General features: G+C 40.3%; 1 protein-coding gene across 1 annotated transcript in view; it reads left to right on the forward strand.

The window, feature by feature from the left end:
• The window catches only part of LOC109935882 (moesin-like), an 80,439-nt gene that overhangs the window by 29,205 nt on the left and 28,391 nt on the right, over positions 1–22,843 (forward strand). The window contains exon 3 of the mRNA XM_048605306.1: positions 15,356–15,439. Coding sequence (XP_048461263.1) covers positions 15,356–15,439 — 84 coding nt within the window. The remainder of the gene's footprint in view (positions 1–15,355; positions 15,440–22,843) is intronic.

Raw genomic sequence — 22,843 nt, forward strand, 5'->3', positions numbered from 1 at the left:
ACTTTCCATTGGGCCCCACGTAGAGTAACTCTTTTACTGAGCAAGATATAACATGTTTCCCAGTACATGGGACACAAGTTTCTTGTGACACCCCCAACTATGGAATGGTGTTTTGAAATATCTTGGCAAGGGCTATATCTAAATATCTCCAGGAAAGCCAGAGTCTGCAAAGCTGCCCTCCACTAATGCAGTCTCTGTACAAATCTTTGAGATAGGAGCAATGCTGCATGTGACCAGTGTCCCCAACCAAGTTGATTACCTATTTCACTAATGAGAGAGCATCGCTTTGCTCTGAGGATTTTTGTTTTAGCCATCAATTTTCAAATTAAGTTCTGTTTTATTTCATTAAGTGTTATACTCCACATAACACTGCTCCTTCCTGCAGTTATAATGGCTGCCTTTATTGAAATACCTGTCACGACTAACACTGAACCACAATTTTAACAGTTCTGACCACTTATTTGTATTTGGAAAGCTAGAAGTTGTTTTCAGTATTTTAACTCTTCATTGAGATGAATGATGAGCCACCCCAAACCCTTTGGCAGGGAAGGATAGAAGAAACTCTTATCGCAGTGCTTGACCAATAGTCTATATTCCCAGAAATATACTTCACTTCAAGAATAAAGGATCTTGTTATGCTTTTGTCTCCTTATTTGAGAACCCCTTGGACATTAAAGGTGAAGGATCTCTTGAAGTCTGGCTACCTTGCCTCATCCTCCTAAGTACCAGTGATCCAATTCATGTTTGTTGGATAAATCACTTCAAGGCAAGTGGATTTTGGTTGGCAAAGTGCTGACTGACTTTTTTTGGTATGGGATGTGCTCTTTTAATGACCCCCCCCCCCCCCCACCTCTGAAGTGAAAAACTGCCCACTGTTATAAGATTTTATTTCTGAAGTGGAATACTTTGGAAATTGTCTTGGCAAGACTCTAGTCTGTCAGACCATTTAGGGAGGAGTTGGGAAACACAAATGAAGGTCATCCATTTATGTATTTGTTGTTTTTACTATTCTCAATAAACCTGTTCACTTATTTAGTTTCCTATCATGGGATTTCTGTGGGTCATCTTAGTAAATTTCCTTTTTGAGCTATTTGGTGGACAAATCTATTTATGCAAATCGAGGTCTTCGAACAGTAAACTAAATAAAACTGAAAACTGTGGATGCTGGAAATCAAACAAAAACACAAATCACTGGGGAAAACTCCACAGTTCTGGCAGCATCTGTGGAGAGAAATTGGAGTTAAAGCTTTGGGTCCAGTGAAGGGTCTTGTTATAGCACTTGTAGAAATTATTTAGACCTGTGTCCATCAAAGCACAAGGTCTGCCCAGGACACTTGATCACACTGAAAATAGTGCCTAAACTATGTGCTCACATAACTAAAATTGTGGCTCCAGCGTGATGTCATTTGGCTGAGAACTAATTTTAAAGAATAAAGTGTGGTAGTATCAGCATGTCCAATCACTGCATTTTCTTGCCCTGCCCTTCTTACTAATTTCATGAATCACTTCCAGTAGCCAAAATTATTTTGGGATTTCCCATGACACATAGCCGTGTTCCACCCAAAGCTTCATTTAAAATTGTGCTTCTCAGTTCTGCTTTCCTGCAACAAGTTGGTTTTTTGGTCACCTGGCCTTGTGACCTTTGAATATCTCTATCCTGATTTAACTTTTTAAATGGGCCTGTGTCACACTATTCAAACAAGGATCTAATGATTTTTGAAAGGTGTGGACTCATTGTGTTAAATATTCTGCCACTAAGATGCATTTTTTTATTTGCAAGGGACCCAAGTGGCAACTTTTTCCAGCATGTAGTTCACTTGTGGCATCCCGTGTTCTTTTTGAGACTTTCTTGTCTTTAAATTTTATTGTTAATGTAGTTCACCACACCAGCATGTACTGCAGAGTCTAGAGATTCTGGTCCTGGTTCTTTTGCTACTGGTGGAACATATCAGCTGCTTATTTGTGTTGCATGTGATGCTATGCTTTGTCTGTGCTAAAGTGCATCTTCCACTTAGCTATGAATTTGCATACTTCATGAAATCTGTTGCTTCTTCAACCCAAATGCATTTATGGCCACAGATTACTATTATAGTCACATTGAAATTATTCTGGTTACCTTCAGTCGTTGGTAGTCACAGCATCCTACTGCACAAGAGTAGGCCCTTCAGTCCAATTTGTCCATGCCAACTATAATCCCAGACTAAACTAGTCCCATTTGCCTGCATGTGGCCTGTATCCCTCTAAACCATTGCTATTCATTAACCTGTCCAAATGTCTTTAAATGTTGTAACTGTACCTGCATCTACCACTTCATCAGGCAGTTCATTCCACCCCTCCTCAGGCACTGGACCTGAAACATTAACTGATTCCTCATCACAGATGATGCTGAGCTCTTCCAGCAACTTCTGATTTTGTTTAAATTTTGACTGGCACTGAGTAGGCATACCCTAAAAACTGAGCCTATTGGTCATGGCAGTGAGCTAGAAATTATTTACTCACTGGCAGCACTGCCTGCCTATCCTGATTTTGATTTTCTAATGTCTGGGCAAGTACCTGTGAAACTTAGATGCTGCTTTATTTCCTTGTCCATGTGTCCTAGAAGATGGTACCCTCTTGATGTTTCCAAACAAGGCTGCAGAGTAAAACTGAAGCACTGACATCTTCCCTCATCTCTTTTTGATAATGCAAGGTGTATTTAACTGCTGATTACATGTGCACTCACTTGACTGCTCTGGTTCTTGGCACACAACCTTTTGTTTAGTTGCCAGAAAACAGCGCTATCTTGTTGGACCACTTGTCATTGCCAATGACTGACCAACTTCTTTCTGGGGTGGGTAGAGAGCAGTAGAACATCCTCACTACCAGAAAACTGGGAATCCTGAAACAAAAATATTTGTTTAATTAATGTCTCCTACTCTAAATTGGGGTTCTCTTTGTAATGTTGGACTTGATAGTGCCACTTTAATGAGTAAATATGTTGTCTCCTTCTTTAGGATGTAAAACCTACCTTGGGTTTTTCTTTTCTAGCTAACTAAATGTACAACTAATGGAGCTTTCTATTTAAGGTGCTATATTAGGTCTGTGACACTGACTGCTGTTAACTGCTTCATTTTTGCCTAATCTCTAACCCTGTGACTTTTATACTTGTGCCTCTTCTTGATCCTTCACCTAGGTTTAAGAATTTCAAATCATTATGGCAAGTTTGTTCCGTGAAGCTATGACCACTACTTCTTACAGCCAGTTTCTTGGGCCACTTTAATTGTATCCTGGGTCAGTTGAGGTGGGAGGGAGAGGAAGGTGGTGTGGGGTGGGATGCTAGGAATGGTGGCTATTTGTATTCAGCAGAATCCTCTTGTTGGGTTAGATTGGATTTGGAAACAATTGTGTATTGAATTGGTGCCAAAATGGGAAATGGCTTTAAGTATAATCCCTACAAAAATTGCAAGCTCTTTCATGTGACTTAATTTGAGACCTGCTTTCATCTAAAAGCTTGTGCTTTTTTTGGTGTGGAAATTTCCTACATTTTGCTTTGACATTGTTCTAGAAAGAGAATTCTAACTTTGCTTGTTGAAAGTAAGTGTCAGAAGATACTATGCTTAGCACTGAAGGGTTGTGCTATTCTGAAAACAAATAGTCAAGTTTAGCACTATCTTTTTACTTAATCACAATGTTGGACCCTACAGAAATGAAGATTATCACTTTTGCATTTAATCAAAACATGGAAGCTATGTCTATGGCTTTTCCTGAAGAAAAGAATATCTGCAAGGAGATGAATCCTGATGAGGTTGAGCATAAATTGAGTGTTTTTTTTCTCTTTTGAGGAGTAAGAGGACCACTTTAGCTGAGGTGAGTTAATGGGGAAATGAGTCCATAAGGCTTGATGTGATGAATTTGGGGATTTCTTAGCATCCACCTAAAACGACCACTTATTTAAAAGTGGCCAATGTAGAATAGAAATTATGCTCAATGAACCTTTAAGTCACAACATTTTACCCATGTCAGTTAACTTTTGAAGATCCTCAGATATGGATTTGGAGTGAAGGTAGTGTTTTACTTTTTTCCCCTTTTTCTTACAAAGGAAAGAAAAAAATAACCCACTTCCAAAGAGTTCTGTGGCTTTACTGTTAATGTCCAATAGCGCATATTCGGATGTGTGCTTGTTGGAATGTTGTTCAAGTTGGCTGAGGTAGGACAGGTGTTGGGACTTTCAAGATGTGAAACATTCCAGGGGGTACTAACATTCTGGGGAAGTGGATGTGTGATCAGAAAAGTAGAAACCTCTTGCTTATTACAACCTAAATTACCAGACAATGGAAAATTTATGGATGAGTTAGGTAGCAACAAACAACTGTTCTTATTTGGCACTTGTTCCTCTACCCCACGATCAGGATTAATTGGGAGAGCTGTTGAACAAAGGCAGAAAACCTCTTATACTGAGTAAAGCAGAAATTGTCAACAAGATTAGGTTTTATAATCCAAATTATAAAATAACTATCTACTTGACATTCAGGTGAAAATGATTTGTGATGGGTGAGAGGATGACTTGATTTGTGCTCCTCCATTTCAGAATTCACCTCAGCTGTCCTCTCTAGAAGGCCTAGATGTACCAAAACATTGAAAGTATACAACAGTCCTAATTCTGAGGTATAGGTAGCCACATGTTACAATCTCAATAGAAAACAATTCACTTTTTAGGAGCTTTACTTAACTCTGGGACAGTCTCTTTCAAGTTGCAGCTTTTTGTGGTGAACTCTCACTGTGTAGTTAGACTCGGCAAATCCCCCAGCCTTGTTAGGTTTAGGACAAATGAGGAGAGTTTAATAACACGAATTATGCCACAAGGCCATCTGTTCCAGTATGAGGAGCAAGTTGGTGTTTTTAAGAATGGGGAAGACAATACAAGGTAGCCAGGAGTAAAGGACGTGAGGGTTTTTGGGAGGTGAAATACAAGGGCAGGAGGGATGGTGGTAGATCAGAGTATAAAAGTGAGTGTTGTAGTGAGCCTGCTGAAAACATTAGTTGGAGTTCATCTGATGCAGTCAGAAGTCACACCACCACCAGGTTATAGTCCACCAGGCTTATTTGAAACCACAGACTTTGTGCTGCAGCTTTTGTAATGACTTCATCTGACAAATAAACCCATTGGACTATAACCTGGTGGTGTGTGATTTCTGACTTTGTCCACCCCATTCTGACTGACACCTCTAAATCATCTGATGTATTATGACCACTTTCTGCCTACTGTGCTCTAGGAAGGATGCCAAGTATTGGAGAAGGTGCAGAAGATTTCTTGAGGTGAAGAACTTCAATTACAAGGATGGATTGGTCAAATTATAGATCTCGAATAAGTTGGAATGGAGATTTAACAGTTGCTCAGAACCACAAGTTTAGACACAAGTAAATTTCTTCTGTTGGTAGAAGTCTGTCTGACATTCTCTTCGTACACTTTGACCAGTTCATTATCCATAAGACATACTTGCCTACATGCTCTGACCATATGATGCAAACAAAGCTGTGATTCAAAATCATCTGTTTAAAAACTTTAAAGTTTGAAAACAATTTGTCCAAATTAAGTTAACTCCCCCAAACTAAGCTGGCTGCTGCCTGGAAAAACCACATACAATGTGCTCTGAACTTGATTGGGCTGCTGGATCTACTTCATTGAGCTCCAGCAACAGGGCACTTGGGTCACCTTTGTACAAAGGTGGGTCTAGTATGGAGTCTTTGTCAGCAGATTCTTTTGAGAATAGCCACCAGGTGTCCCTTCTCCTACCACCTCCTGAGCCCTTCTGGATTGTGTGGCCTTGGCCAATGGGATCAGAGGTTAGGCCAGATCATCCTAGGTATGTTTCTGCTGTTTCCAAGATATAATTACTGCATGGTGTCAAGGGGTCTGGCTGAAAGTGGGAATACACATACATAATGTCTTTCCCAGTTAGAGATAGTAAGAACTGTGGAGCTGAAGGAATGCAGCAGAGGAGCAGGAAAGTTGATGTTTTGGGAAATGACAACTTTCCTGCTCCTCTGCTGCCAGGCCTGCTGTGCTCAACAGTGTCTCCCAGTTGTTCTGTTTGAGTACCTCAATGCAATATGTAAGACAGGCCTGAGCTGATCCCTGTTGCCTTTTTTGACCTGTTAACTTTGGTCCTCTTGCATTCTTGCTTTGCTTGCTGAAACTGTTCAGCCAATTTTATTTTGGGCTCAATTGCTTGTGGCCAAGTGGCTGAGGATACAAATTGAGGTGTTTTGCTGCTTTTGACCATGCTAACGTTGCTTTACTCAGCAAGTGGTGGGAATTTAGATGTGTTGTGTACAGGTGAGGGAAGACTTCATTTGTAGTTTTTAACAGGGAATTGAGGTCCATCAGGAGACACCATTGGAAGGCTGTGGTGGGGGGAGGGGGTGGAGGAAAGGCACTGAGACCAGCTGAGTAGTTGAAGAACCTCCAGTGTGACTTATTCTAGAATGGTTACTTGGATTTTGGTGAATCTGTTAATCTTTTTTACTTAAATTGTATTGCTTATGTTGAAGTCACTTCAATTACTTTGTTCCTGGTGGATCTGATTACTGTAGTTTGAGGTGGTGGTATACAGTCCTTTTGAAGATACGATTGCAGTCCCCAAATGGAAATGGTTGGAGTCTAGATACTTTCCTGTAACCTTTACTGCAAGGGGATTTTCCTCCTCTGGCCATTTCAACTGGAACTGCATTGCTCAAAACATCTAGGTTTTCCCTTTTTCCTAATATTACTTGATAGTTTGAGCAAAAGGGAAAAGCATGTGCTTTAGTCTCCATTCCAAATCTGCACATGCAAGATTTCTTGAGTATTCCTCTTCTATTGAAGTAGAGTTAGCAGTTTACTGGTGGATGGACATCATCTATTTATAATGCATTGCATTAAGCACAGGGAAAGTGATTTTTATTTTATTGCTCTTTTTGTACAGCAAGACTAGGCAACCTTCTTGCAGGTATCAGTACTTTGTTCTCGTGCTACTTGTGGCTGTCATATAACCTTGGGCAGTATTTGGGTTACTTGCTAAAGCAGGACATGCCAGAATTTTTGTTCTGGTCTAATATTCACCTGCTTTTTGCTGCAGTTGGAAGTAAGAATGTGTTTGTTTTAAGAAGCTTGTGGAAAAAAATTTTCAGACCCCTAGATCTCAGTATCTCAAGTGAAAAACAAGTCTTGAGGCTGGTACATTTTAAGAGGAGCAAGTCAATTAGTCAAGGCAGAGAAATGAGTTAAGACTGAATAAATTAGACTGCACTTATTTCAGTACAAGAGGCCTGATGGGTAAGGTAGATAAACTGAGCATGGACTGGAATGTCATTGCTGTCTCAGATGTGGCTCAGGGAAGGGCAGGACTTGTAGGATAATGTTCCATGGTACAAATCCGATGGGAAGGATAGAAAAGAGGAGTGGCATTTTTGATTAAGGCTAACATTATAGCCATATTTGTAGGATATTCCTGGGAATATGTTCAGTGCAGTTATATGGGTGGAACTGAAAGATGATAACCTTTTCATTGAGATTGTGTACTATAGAACTAACTTCTAGAAGTTAGTTTTAAATTGGAAGAAGGCCAATTTTGATCATTATTAGGCAAGAACTTTGAAAAGTTGATTTGGAATGGATATTTGCAGGTAAAGGGCCAGCTGGAAATTGGGAAGCCCTCAAAGATGAGAGCATCCAGAGACAGTATTTCCCTTGTAAGGTAAGAGCAAGGCCAGTAGGTGTAGAGAATGCTGGATGACTGGAGAAATTGAGGCTCCGCTCAAAAGGGCAGAAGGTATACATCCAGTAGACAGCTAGCATTGAGTGAATTCCTAGAGGAGTATAAAGGTGGTTAGAGTACATGGTGGTGGGGGGGAGGAATTGAGGGTGAAGGGAAGATATGGATTTGCCTTATTTATACAAGATTCTCCAATACACTAAGGACAAACCAATAACTAGGGAGGGAATAGGGCCACTTTAAAGATCAGCAAAGCCATCTGTGTGGAACTGCAGGAGATGCTAAATGTGTATTTTGCTTAAATATTTACCGTGGAGCAGGATATGGAAGTTAGAGCTTAGAAATAAATACAAATATTAATGTCCATATTACAAGAGGGGTGCTAGATGTCTTCAAATGCATAAAAGGTGGATCCAGACCCAGGACCTGGTCAGGTGCACCCTAGAACTCTGAGCTACAGGGAAAAAGTGATTGTTGGGCCCCTTTTGCTGAGGTATTTGTATCATTTGATAGCTACAAGTGAGGTGCTAGAAGAATGGAGGTTGGCTAGCGTGGTGCCATTATTTAAGAATGGTAGTAAAGGAAAGTTGGAACTACAGACCTGTGTACCTGACCTGTGATGGACAACTTGGAGGGGAATTCTGAGACACAAGACTTATGTGCCTTTGGAAAGGCAAGGACTAATTGGGATAGTCAACATGACTGGGGAAATCATGTCTCACTAACTTGGTTTTTTGAGCTTTCTGAAGTGACAAGATTTGAAAGCAATGGGCACTGTTCTGCCTATATGGACTTCAAGGTGCTTGACAAGGTTTGATTTTAGCAAGGTTGGATCACATGGAATCCAGGGAGGGGTAGCCAGCTGAAACCAATTGTCTCCTGCCTTCCCACCAGAGGGTGGTGAAGGGTTGTTTTTCAAGACTCTGCCTGTGACCAATGTGCTACAAGATTGGTGCTGAGTCCACTGCTTTTTGTTGCTTGTAATCATAGACAAATCACTTCTATAGGAGGTATGGTTAGTAAGTTTGCAGATGATGCCAAAAGCTGGAGGTGTATTGGACAACGAAGAAGGTTACCTCCCAGAGTACAACAGGATCTTGACCAGCTGGGATAGAGGAGCAGATGGAGTTAAATTTGGATAAGTGTGGTAAGGTCTTGGTGAGTGTTGCTGAATAAAGACCTTGGAGTGCATAGTCATAGTTCCTTGAAAGCAGAGTCACAGGTAAATGGGATAGTGAAGGTGGCATTTAGTACACTTGTCTTATTGGTCAGTGCATTGAGTATGCAAGTTGGGAGATCGTGTCCTGTACAAGTGTAATACTTGGTGAGGCCACTTTGGGAATACAGCATTCAGTAGTTCTGAGGAAGGGTCACTGAACCTGTAACACATTAACTCTGATTTCTCTCCACAGATGCTGCCCCACCTGCTGAACTCTTCCAACAAACTTGTTTCTGTTTTCAATTCTGGTCTCCCTGCTCTAAGAAAGATGTGAAACTTGAAAGGCTTTAGAAAAGATGTAAAAGGATGTTGCTGGGATTGGAGAGTTGGGGGTTTTAGAAAGAAGCCAAATAGGCTGAGGCTATTTGCCCTGGAATATTGGAGGCTGAGGGGTGACCTTTTTATAGATTTTTATAAAACCCATGAGGGGCTTGGATAGGGTAAATAGCCAAGGTTTTCTCCCTGGGGTGGGGGAGCCCAAAATTAGCATAAGGTGAGAAGAAAAAATTTCCAAAGGGACACGAGGTGACTTTTTCCAGAGGCTGGTGCGCATGTGCGCGCAGAGGACTGTTGTAGAAGGATATGGGCCAAACAATGGCAAATAAGACTAGATGAACTTGGGATATCCAGCCCAACTCATCCATGCTGATTGAAGAGAGAGATGGTAGGAACTGCCAATGCTGGAGAATCTTGAAGGTGTAGAGTTGGATGAATGCAGCAGGCCAAGGGTCTGTTTCCTTGTTAAACAACTGATTCAACATTTGGTCTCTTCCAGTCAACTCCTTTTTTTTATCAAAAGTTTGCTGTCAAAAATGCACAGGATTCTCACTAGCAGTCCAGGCAGAATTCTAATTCCAGACTCTTCACTGAAATCCATTATTTTTCTTGTGCCCTATATTTAAAAAAAAAAGCAAAAAGGCCAGTTGGCACTTTTTTAAACTTCTGGTCCAGTGAGTGTTTTGTTGGCCTATTGAACTTCCTTCTGCTATTAATGGTATGAAATGGTCTGTTAACACACTACAGGAACAACAAAGCAGAAGTGTCACTTCTTGTGATACACACTGCATCCACACCCTAGAGTTAGTGGTTCTCGTCAATTTGATTCACAAGGCTACTGGCTTGGAGGTGGGGAGTGGTGAGACAGAACAGGATCAACACCAGAATATTCTGTTAACGTGCTGGTTTAATGCTGGGCTTTTTTAAACCAAAAGCCCTTGGCCTGATATTTGGTTGACCCGTTTGTAGAATGTGAAACTTTATTACAGTTTCTCTAATTATGGTTTGCAAAATTCAGTAGCTGAATGTTCAAGACTGGTGTTATTACACTTGTACATGTTGGGGAGGGGCAACAATATGCATAAGTTTGAAAGACCATGCTAGCCTGCCTGCCTGTCACTGATAACAATTCCACTAAAAAATCCACTTTTTACTGGTGTAAAATGAGACAAAACAGCAGCTTAGTTGTTGAGATTGGATGTTGCAATCTATTCCCCCAGGCAATACTTTTGAGTGAATAAACTAGGATTACCTTTTTCAACTATGAACTTTTTTACTTGTGCAAATTTGTTTTTTCAAAGTGACACTTAGTCATATGTTCTTTATTTGTAAAAATTGTGAAGTTGGGGCTTGCATTTGGCAAGAAGGAATGGAAAGCCTTTTAGTATTTATTCTTTTATGGTAGGGGTGGTGTGAAATGAGGCTTTTTTGTAGTTGCATAAAATAGTGGATCTGAAATCTCCATCCATCTCCATTTTGGAATTTTGAACTATGTTGAGTTGCAAGTATCACTCTCCTCCTTCCAATGGAATGGTTTGCAAGTGCCTTTTGCCCAGTGACTGTGCTGTGTCCAATTCTATGGCTAGCTAAATTTTTAAGTTCCTCACCTATTCCTGCCTGGCCTTAAATTGGTCATGAGCTGCAGTCGAGGAAGCAGCTCAGGTGCTGAGCGTACCCAAATTCCATGTCACTTTACCCAGTGACACCGAAGGCATGAAAATCTACTTCAAGTCAGGTGGCATACAGCTTGGAAATTTGAGTAATGGTGCTCCTGTGCACCTTTGTCCTCCTAAATTGTAGGTTTGGCAGGTGTAGCTCAGAGCTGTTGTCAATCTTTTTGGATGTTTCACTCCTACCACCTATGTACTAGTGAATGCTTGAGGTGGTAGAATGTTCTGCATTTCCTCTGAACACACTGGATTAGATGAAGCCAGGCTCAATTCAGTTAACTCTCTCTTCTTGTGTACTGAGAACTTAGCATGATTACACTGCTTGTCAAAATGCCACTTGAATTCTACATAATTCAAATTGTTGCATGTCTGGAAAAATGAGGGGTTAATTTATCTAACCAGTTAAAACACTTCTAATGTTAAAGTGCATGTCTGCCCTGTTTGGGCAACAGGGTGGCATGTTGGACAGTACAGTGGACATCCCAATTGATATGGGGATTTTGCCTACTGTCCACATAATTACAGTACCTATAACAATGGGTCAGAAATATAGTATTTCTGTCCTTGTGCCCTACCTTCTGCACTTTGACAGTGAACAGCATCAGTGAAGCTTCATTTCCTGTTGTAAATGTCAAGTTATAAAGCCACTTCCTCCTGAAACTAAATGTACCTTTTTTTGCTAATTTTAAAGTAGTGAGGAAAACTTGTTGCTGAGTGTAAAATAAAACTTGGCAACATCCTGGGGTGGGAAATGTCTCCTTTGACCTCTAAGATATGGAATGTGAAATTTGCTGACTTTTGAGACTTGGGCAGTAAAGTAATGTTAGGTAGTCACTTTGTTAAAACTTTCCATCCACTAATAGTTTAGGAGCTAACAGCTACTTGGTTGAATTTTAATTGGCGGGGGTGGGGGAAAATGTTTTGCAACTTTATTTTGACCAAACCATCCTTCAGTTTTTTTTTTTAAAATTTTACTTTAGACCCTTTGCTCTCAAATGAGCAACCACCAGACTAGCAAATGTCACTTTTTTCTTCTGGAATTTTTAAGTTGCACATACCATTGACTGTGCAACGTATGCTTCTGAGTAAGTTATCCAGCATAACTCTCTGCTGTGGACTTAAACAGCCAGTTGTAAATCTTGGTGTTGCATAGTCTTGCAGCAGACTTCTCTTTTGCTGTGATTTTAGGCTTTTTGAATTATTTTAATCTTGGATATTCACAGTACTGCAATAATAAAACAGCTAGAAATCTTTAACAAATTTTTTTTTTGTTTGGAGATACTCAACAGATTTGGCAGCATCTGTCGAGAGAACCAAGTTAATCTGAGTCCAGGAACCCTTCAGATCTGAGTTTCTCCAGCAATATCTATTTACAGTATTACTTTTTTGCTCTAGAGGATAACTTTCCAATCTGTCTTAAGTAGTGTTGTACTCTTTAAATAAACTCCATCTCCACCCTCCATTACTTCAAACTGCCAGTATAAGATTTTGGTATGTTATTAGCTATTATTTCATCTACCTTTCTCTTAGTAACTGAGGCTTAGCCAAATTGCAGTGTTTTATTTTGACATTGACATAATTTCCTCTGCACTTTTTTCTTGATCTCCCAGCTATAAATTCCAAGGAATATCAGAAACCCCAGACAAATGGTGTAACGTGTCTGAAGTTTGTTTCCTACTAAAGGTAACAGACTGGAGAAACGTTACTTGATGATCTTATGGAGCTGTGTACACAAAGTACACCTATATCTTTCTAGTTTTAAATGAACGAACAATTGCAGTGGCCAAATAATATTTTTCTAATTTGTTTTCCCATATCCTTAGTACAACAGTTGCCCATGCTGTTGTGAGACATAAAGCATTACTCTTCCAGTTTCTACTTGTTGTGGAGAAAAGAAGTGAGGATTTTTGTCTGTCTGTAAAAGTACAGCCTCAAAGTGAAATTTTGAAACAAGTTCTCTTTTAAGTTACAACAATTCTAAGTACCTGTAGTATTGCAAACTCTAATTCAATGTTTAGTTTTCTCACCAGTCTAAAATTTTATTTGTTTAAAATTGGTTGAGACTATAAATTATGGTGAGGGGAAATTCAATTACTTTATCTTTGCATGTTGACTAGTTCTGATGTGTATTAGATTTGGCTGTTAGCATTCTTTGTCCAACTCCTAAATTTTTATTCCAAATGCACTTTTCATAAAAATCTATATGCATACATTGTCACAGTTCAGTTCTGTGCAGTTGCGTATCAAGTAAACAAACAAAACACTGCATTCTGACCCAACCCCAAAAAAACCAGACTCTTCTCCACACCAATATTCGTGCATGTCTGAGGCACTAGAAGGGTACAAGATCAAAGGGACCCCCATCTATCCTCAAGACCTCAGATCTTCTCCATTGTGCCTTGGCTGTGGCTGCCCCAAGCTTTAGTGTCTCCCTCAGCACTTAGTCCTGGACCTATTTTGGGAATGTACCAGTCTGCAGCACTGAGTCAGGGTCAGCACCTTGTTCTGGTGAACTGCCAAGTTTTGGGCAGACCAAAGAGCACCTTTCACCAAGCAGATGGTCTTTCAGGTGCAGTTGATGTTTGTTTTTGCCTTGGTGTGCATCCTGGGGAACTGACTGTGTAGAGCACAGTTCTGCATCACAGGAGCTGCTTTGGGACAAACCTTCAACACAAACCACAGCATCTTCCTCCACACTTCCTTTGCAATGGCACATTCAGAGGGAGATGTGACAGTCTTGCCACCCTGCCTGCCCATGACACAGCTATGAAGAGCAAAGAGGTTTCCTGGTGTCCCAGCCTACCAACCCTTGTGTCAGTTTTTGGATGTCTTTTGTCACGGATTTTGCTGGCAAAATGTGGGTTCTACACTTGTCTAACTTTTATAGTAACTTGCGTTCAGTGAACTCCAGTACATGAAAGAATTATGTGACAGTTTGTTAATCTTTAACCTATTCTTGACTCTAAGTTTGAACTTGAATTTGATTTACATATGACAGTGCCTCTGCCAGGTAACTTTAGAGTAGAAATGATTGCATTTTCTTCAAAACCAGTGAGTCAGGCAGAATGCCTTCAATATTTTCAGGTTATTAGTTCATTAACCTTTTTTAAAATCACTTTTATAAGGCTAACGTGCCACTTATCTTGGCATTATGTCCAAACTTCTGGACAAGATCCATTTTGAAGAAATGGTGACAAACCTGTTAATAAATATTAACCTATGAATTTGGGTGACTTGGTATTATAAATTCTTAACTGTATTGTGCAGCTTTATTGCACAGTTAGGATAGCTGGGGACCTGGATGTCTGCCTGCAGTAGTTGTTAGTCACCAAAAACTACCTTTTTGGATTCTTTAAAATACAGAAATAGTTTTGTAAAACTTTTTTTTCTTGGGTTTTAAGTCTCATGGTAACAAAATACAACTGCCTAGCTTTTTTACAGTATAATTTTGTCTATACTGAGCTGCCCACAAAGCTAAAATTCCAAGTTAATTGAAGTGTTCAAATTCCACATTCTTGTGGTGGTTTTAAATATTAAGATCCTATAGTGCACAGTAAGTGTAGTTTAAGGCCCACTCTAGCCTTTACAAGGCGTGAGTAGTAGGAATTTGTTTTTTTAATGTTAAATTTCAAGGGCTCTTGTGATGCAGTGGTAGTATTCCTACTTTTTTTTTGAGCCATGAGGCCTGGGTTCGAGTCCCTGTTCCAGTTGTAGGTAATAACACCTAGACAGGTTGCTTAGAAAATAGGGTATAAAAAATTAAGGCTCTTCAACACTAGTGTCCTGGTCTGAAGAGAGGGACACCACCACTGCATGAAGTCCCAACTGCTCCAGAGGTGTGGCATAACATCTGTGAACAGGTTGGTTTAGAAAATATTTAAATCAAAATGGTAGCCTAATTTTCAAAGTATCAGGATACTAGTGAACTGCCACATAGAAATCATTAGTAAAATGTACCAGCTTCCTTAATTTTCAGGCCTACAATAACTTCTACTAAACTAGATGAGAGAATAAACTAAGTGGGTGCCAGTCTTCACAGCTAACTTTAATTTTAAAAATCAAGAAATAGGAGTTGATGTGTGTGTCTCACTGCAGTAATTGGCTCTGACAGCAGACCACCCCATAGAGGGCCAAGAGTCCACCAGTTGGAGCAAGAGATCAAACCTTAGATCGAATGTTCAACCCCATGTGAAGAATGGTAACTTGATTTTGGAGATGATTATGCTCAGCAGCTGTACTCCAAATTAGTCCCTTGGGATGGAAGATCTAAACTTTTTATCTGACTTTTTATTTGAGCTAGTTCCTCTTTGGATCTATTTTCATGCTGGAATTTGGGCTTTTCTCTTTAAAACAGGTCACTAAAATATTGCCTCTATTGGAAGCCAACCACTTTCTTTTTCCCGTTTCAAAAGTTGCTAACTGTTTTAGATCTAATAAGTTTCCCTTCATCTCAACAGATCAATGTTCGGGTTACCACCATGGATGCTGAGCTGGAGTTTGCTATCCAGCCTAACACCACTGGCAAGCAACTCTTTGATCAGGTAAGTGAGCTAAAAGACTTCAACTTGGCTTAATCTGATTATCTAAATGTGTCCTTGTTTTTCGCTGTGCCCATCTCCTCTCGTTTTTGGAAGAAAAAACTAATTCCTTTCAATCACTGTACAAACAAAACAATGAGCTGTACACTGTCACCCGGAGATTCAAATGTGTGCCTTCCTGCTAAGGTACCAGCCCACCAAATCCAAACTGATGTGAATCTGTCATCATAGACTGTCATATTGTAAACCCATGTTACATGTCTAAGGTTTTAGTAGATTTGTAGCTCTGGTTGTGGTTGGTTGGCTTCCTGAGCTGGTTCATTGTTCTGCAGACATTAAAAAAAATACACTCCACTGCAAAGGAAAATTGAAACTGGGGTAACTGGACACCAGAGGTTAAATAACAGGCCGGAAAACACTCCAGTGCTTCACTGGAGGCTGCACTGATGTTACCCAGCAGCATAATGAAATGTCTGCGGAACAACAAACCAGCTCAGCGAGCCAGCCAACCAACCACAACCATGTTACGTGTTAGATCTGCAGAGCTATTTTACACAAATTTCACCTATTTTGTTTGGACAGTTGTGTTGCACTGATGATCATTCAAGTTTAATTGAAATCATTTGATGGCCTAGTGGTGTTATCACTGGACTGTTATTCCAGAGACTGTTCTGATGACCCAGGTTCAAATCTTGCTATAGCAGGATGGTGGATTTGAATTCAATAAATATCTGGAATTAAGAATCTAATGATCACTGAATCCATTCTTGATTTTTATCAAGAAAAACCCACCTGGTTCACTTTCCACCTCTTTACACAAGGAAACTGCCACCCTCACCTGGCCTGGCCTACATGTGACTCCAGACCCACAATGTGGTTGACTCTCAACTGCCCTCTGGGCAATTAGGGATGGGCAATAAATGCTGCCCAGCCAGTGACCACCTCATACTGTGAATGAAAAGAGAAATCTGGAGGAAAAATGTAGAAAACCAAACTAGGTAAAAAGCATTTCTCAATGCAAAAAAAGTCTGAGTGAAGCACAAAAGTGCTACTAAGCAACTTTTTTTGTTTCTTAATGTTGAAACCAGTCATAGTTAAACTGTAAGAGGATATCAATTGTCCAGTCAGGTGGGCTGAGCAATGGCAATTGGAGTTCAACCTGGAAGAGAGAAATTAACCATGAATGGTAGAACTCTCATGCTGAATACAAAGGGGGACCTTGGAATGGATCTACAGATCCTTGAAGGCAAGAGTGCAGGCATAAAAGGTGGTTAAGACAGCTGGGATACATGCCTTTATTAGCTGAAGTATAAAACAAAAGAGCATGGACATTCTGCTGGCTAGGTCACATCTGGAATGCTGTGCAGTTCTGATCACCACAATGTAGGAAAGATAGGATTGCACTGGAGTGGGTGTAAAGGAGATTCACTAGGATGTTGCTTGGGCTGACGTCTGAGTGAGCATAGACTGGGGCTGTTTTTAGTTGTGGATTGGAGCACCTGAAATGTGAGTGATTTGAGGCATAGGCTGGATAAGTGCTTTATCTGTTAGATCAATAACAGGCATGGAGTTAGATTTTCATTTCAATAGCCACCAGGGCTTTGTGCCAAAAGATGCAGTTAAATCTTTGCAGGCATGATTGGCCAAATGTCCTCCATCTATGTAAGCAACCACTTATCTATCTTTATTGTGTTCAGTTCTGAGGAAGGGTCACTGGACCCAAAACGTTAACTGTTTTTTCCTTCACGGATGCTGCCAGACCTGCTGAGCTTTTACAGCAACTTTGTTTTTGTTCCTGATTTACAGCATCTGCAGTTCTTTTGGCTTTTATCATCTTATTGTGTGGTTGGTTGAATTATTTTCATGGTCATTATATTTGATAATAGATGATGCAAGAGTTTGGTGGGGTGGGGGGGGTGAAATGTAAGCAAAGTAACAGTGGAAACATGAAAGTTTTTTTGTAGCAACTCGGATGACTAGGATTCCTGATTTGTGAACACCTGTTTTGGAAAAGTTTCCATGTGGTATTTGTAAGCACCCAGTGTTGGGTAAAATTAGTGTCCTGACTTATTTTAATTGCATACTTTTTTATTGGTGTCCAACATTTTCATCTGCAGACCAGGAAGGTGAAATTTCCTGCCATTTAGAACGTAAATCTTGAAAACACATCCTTAATGTCCATTCTTTGTGCTAGAAATTGTGTAAAGGTGTCTCTAGCTATATTAACTCTATTTATTTTAAGCAAAGTGTCATTTTTTTTGAGTTGAACTCCAAGTCAATGGTGCCAGCAGAATTTTAATCTGCTCTGTTCTAACAATTTGTGCCTGCAAGCTTAACTTTCAAAGCATGTCAAAAATACTTCAGTACACCAGCATGTAGGTGCAACATTGAATCAGTGAATGCTGTAGCATTTTGATAAAATTGTTGGTTTTTTAAACCAACCATGAGGTTTCTCTGCTGCCCTGTACTTCAGTCAAGGGCAGGATGTGAGAATTTCCTGTGCACTTCTTGGACCGTTGAATAGTGTAACAGTCTTGGTAATTCTTGATCTTTTGTGCACAGAAATGCTCAAGTTGCACAAGGTGACACTCTCTTGTTTTTATTGTAGATTTGAGACCAGTATGCTGCCCAGGGTAGCAGTAAATGTAGATGGTGTTAGTGCATTTTGAGGAGAATTGGTTTGGTTTGGCATTATTGAGGTGAGAACAAGTGGTTCAACGTGCCACTTAACCATTCCACAAGTGATATGAAACACAAGAGGCCACTTAGTTCACACTGGCTCTCTGCAGGAGTAAATTGGCTTATCCTAGTCACTACTTTTTTTTTTGATGTAGCATTTCAATTGGTTCTTCCCCAACTGTTTATCCAACTTTTTTTCAAAAGCCTCAGTTGAATTTTTCTGCAGAATGTTCTAGTGGTAACTGCTTGGTGTCTACTTTTTAATTAAAATTGGGTTTTTTGCCTAAACAACCAGATGATATTCACTTTAAAAACCTGTGAGCTAGTTCTCAACCCTTTAACCAATTGGAACAGTGTCTTTTATCTAGATGCATCATGATTTTGAACATGTCACCAAAACCATTTCAATTTTTTCATTTGCAAAAGAACAATCCCCAATTTTTCCTTGATCTGCCAACATAACTTCAGTTATCATTCCTGGAAACATCCTCTTGAACCTTTTTTCTTTTCTGCTCCTTCTAAAGCCTTTATCATTATTGGACAAGACTTCAGTTGAGGCAGAACCAGTGTTTTATAAAACCTTGGACTATTGACTATTTTAATATTTGTTGCAAGCCTGTTATGCAGACTTGTGGAAACTTACCTAGTTTTTTCCACCATTTTATGATGCTCCTTTTGTATGCCTTTTTGGTTTTTTCTCTCCTCCGAGTTGTAGAAATGTAGAAAAATCTTTTAACCCATTCTTTCCTACTTTCTTGCTTTTTTTCCTCTTCCTCTAATGCATACTACTGGAGTTTGGTTACTTTGTTCTCATTTGAAATTTCCTTTCATTCTACTTTATGCTGTCTCTTCTTCATTTGTTTGACCATTTCCAAAGGCGCAGACTTATCCTTTCTGTACATAAAATTCTAGCTGAAATTGAGACTTTTTTGTTCATTGCTGACTTTGAAGACAGCCTTTTTGACATCTGTCTGGTCAATTGTCTTATTGCATGGTTAAACTTGGTGCACAGGTTGTGTATTTCATTGGAGCTCAAGTGCTTGTTAGCTGCCATTTTAGTGAGCTTATGTTGCCTTGTGGTGAAATAGTTCCTTTCCTAGCTTCTCAATGACTTGATTCTGTTCTTGTTCTCTGCCATGTTTTCTTTTTTGAAACAGACATTTCTAATGTACTAAAGAGATTCATATGTTTCTTAATGTGTTTTGAAATTCATTTGTTGAATTCAGTCTCCATGCTTCCACTTTTTTTTAACTTTTCAGAATATCTCCCTCTCCTAAAAAGCCTTGGACTTGATGATAGGAGCTTGAAACTTATTAACAGTTTCAGACTACAACAGAAAAAGGCTGCCAGCTAATCAGCTGCTGTCTGTTTTTAATTCCCTGCCAGAACTGACAATTGAACTTTTTTTTTGTTTGCAGAGTCATGGCTTTGCAAAGCAATGTGAATTGTGCAGTGTCTCTTTCTTGGAACGTAGAACTGTACAGCACAGGACTGGACCCTTCAACCCATGTGCTGAACACTATGCCAAATGAAACTTCCTTTCTGCTTACCCGTGATCCATATCCCTCCATTCTTTGCACATTCCTGTGCTTATTAAAAAGTCGCAACCTCCCCTATTGTATCTGCCTCCCACCACCCCGGCAGCATGTTGCAGACTCGTATCACTTTTTTTTTCTAAAAATCCTTGCGCCTCTCCTTTAAATGCCCCTCTTTTTTTTAAATTGCAACTCTTGGTGGGGGAAGGAAGAAGAGAGGATTCTTCTACCCATCAATCCTATCTATGCATCTTCATACTTTTTATAAACTTCTATCAAGTCTCTCTTCAGCCTCTGCTCAAGTAAACAGCCTGGGATTTTCTAGCTTCTCACTTTTAGTTTACATGCTAATCTAGGCAGCACTCTGGTAAACCTCTTCTACACCTTCTCCAAAGCCTCCATCATTCCTGTAATGTGGTGAACAGAAATGAATGCAATGCTCTTGGTGTGGCCTAACCAAAGTCTTTAAAGCTGCAACATGATATCCTGACTCTCGTACTTGAGTTCCCCGACCAATAAAGGCAAGCATTTCTTATGCTTTCTTTCAAGCCTGAAAGTGGCCATGCAAGTAGATGGGAGCTAGGGACTTTGAACCCCAAGACCCCTCTGTACCTCAGTGCTGTTCAGGGCCCTGCCACTAACTGTATATTATCCTTAACATTTGATCTCCCAAAGCACAGCACATTACACTTACCCAGATTAAACTCCATCTGCCATTTCTCTGCCTGTATGTGCAACTGATCTATATCCCACGGTATTCTTTGCCAATCTTTGACACTATCCACAATGCCACCAATCTTGTATATTGCATGCAAACTTACTAACCCACCCTTCCTTCTACATGTTTATCCAAGTCACTAGTTATGTAACAAATGGCTGAGGTTCCTCTACTGTTGCCTGTGGAACACCACTAGTCACTGACCTCCAGCCTGAAAAATCATATTCCTCCACTACCTGCTATGTCTGTGGGTGAACCAGTTCTGAATCTCATGCATTTTAATCCTTCTGGATGAGCCCACCATCAGGGACTTTTTTAAAAGCCTCTTCGATCACCTTTTGTCAACACCTCAAAATTCAGTCATCTTTAAGACACAACCTGCCCTGTACAAAGCCCTGCTGACTGTCCCTCCATTAAGCCATGCTTTTTTAAATGCATTTAAATCCTATCCCTAAGAATTCCCTCTAATGGCTTCCCCACCACTGATGGGAGACTTGCCTGTCTATAGTTTCCTGGATTATCTCTCCCCTTTGAATAGAGGAACAACATTTTAGCTACTTGCCAGTCCTCTGGGATCTCTTCAATGGCTAATGAGGATACAAAGATCTTGGCCAAGATCCCAGAAAGCTGCTCTCTTGATAACCTGGCATAAATGTCATCAGGCCCTGGGGACTTAGCAACCTAATTGCTTTGCTTTTTTAAAGAGATCCAACACCCCTTGATCTCTAAATGCTGTAGCATATTAGAGTGCTCCACACAATTCTGTCCTCCACATCCTTCTCCTGGGTGAATACTGACAGTTCTCAAGATCTTGCTCACATCCTCTACCTCCAAGCAAAAGTGCCCTCCTTTTAGCCTTGAGTGGTCCTACCTTCTCCCTAGATATCATCTTGTTTTTAATCTACATACAGAATGCCTTGAGATTCTCTAACTCTACCTCTACTTGCCAAGGTCATTTCTTGGCCCCTTCTTGCTCTCCTAATTCCCTGCTGGAGTTCTTTTCTGGCTTTCTTTGTATTCCTACAGCCCCTGCCAGATTTTTAGCTGCTTAAACTTTTACATCAGCTTCACTTATCTATATATATTTTTTTCTTTCTGACTAAATTCACAACCTCCCTTATTCCCTTACCTTACCATCCTTGTCCTTCCTCCTTGGAACATGCTGCTTCTGAACTCTTGGGTCTTGACACAATTCCCACACGTCAAATGTGGACTTACCTGATAACAACAACTCCTCCCAACTAATAACACTCCCCAGCTCCTGCCTAATAGTGATGTAAGCTGCCTCTGCACCCCCACCCCTACCATTTTAGTACCTTGCCACAAGGTTCCTGATTTGTCCTTGGCTATTTTTAAACTTGTGATCACAATTCCGAAGTAGTACTCTCCCACTGAAAGCTCTGTCACCTGGCTAGGCACATTAACCAGTACAAGGCCCAGTATGGCCCCTTCCTCTAGTTGGCCTATACATATTCATTTCAAGAAACCCTCTTGGCTGCACTCCAAATTCTGTCCTGCCTAAGCCTCTTCCTCTAAGGGAGTCCCAGTCAATATTGGGGAAGTTTGTCATTCACTGTGACAACTGGTTTTATTGCTACTTTCTGTAATATGCCAATGTATTTCCTCAATCTCCAGTGGCTGTTGAGTGGTCTATGTATAATCCTTCCTTTCAGAATGATTGCAGCCATCTTATTTTTGAGCTCTACCCATATTGCCTCAAGGATGAGCCCTCCAGTATGTCCTCTGCAAATGTAATGTTCTCCCTGATCAGTAATGCAACTCCTCCTCCACCACCTTTTCACTTTCTCCTCCCTCCCCCACCCCCTCAGCTAAAACAACAGAACCCTAGAGCCTTGAGCAGCCAGTCCTATCCCCACACTCAAACAAGTCTCTAATGTCTACTACAAACAACATAGAGCCTGGATCAGTACATGGGACTAAGCTCACCTGCCTTACCTATAATACTCCTTGCACTGAAATAAACACACTTAGCCTATTAGTACCATTGTGTTCATTTACTTGTCTCAGCCTGTCCCTTTTTTGTTTTCTTTCTGATGTTACTGGTCCTAACTTGTACCCATCCCTTCACCTTCTAATTGACCTGCTGCTCCAGTTCCTGCCACTCTAGTCCATTGCTTTGTTTTAAAATGGTGTTAGCTGTTTCAAAAGACCATACTGAATCTTGGTATAATTTACTTTGACTGTGTCTGTAATAGCAGTTGATTTATTATTAAAGACCATATTAGTAGCTGGTTAGCATGTTTGATTTGATTACCCAGCCTGTAACAACAGCACTGAGTTACAGACTAGAAGCTTCCAGATTGAGTTACATTCTGTGCTGTTAGTTGATCATCCAGGTTAGTGTTGTAACTGGGTACTAAAACTGTCCTCGTGCAGATGTGGTTTGGGGGTGGTGGGTGGAAAGGAGGAAATATCTGGCGTTCTTTTCACGAACCATTAATCACTAGAAAATAT

This window comes from Rhincodon typus, chromosome 14 (assembly GCF_021869965.1).
Source record: "Rhincodon typus isolate 14 chromosome 14, sRhiTyp1.1, whole genome shotgun sequence".
Classification (NCBI taxonomy): Eukaryota; Metazoa; Chordata; class Chondrichthyes; order Orectolobiformes; family Rhincodontidae; genus Rhincodon; species Rhincodon typus.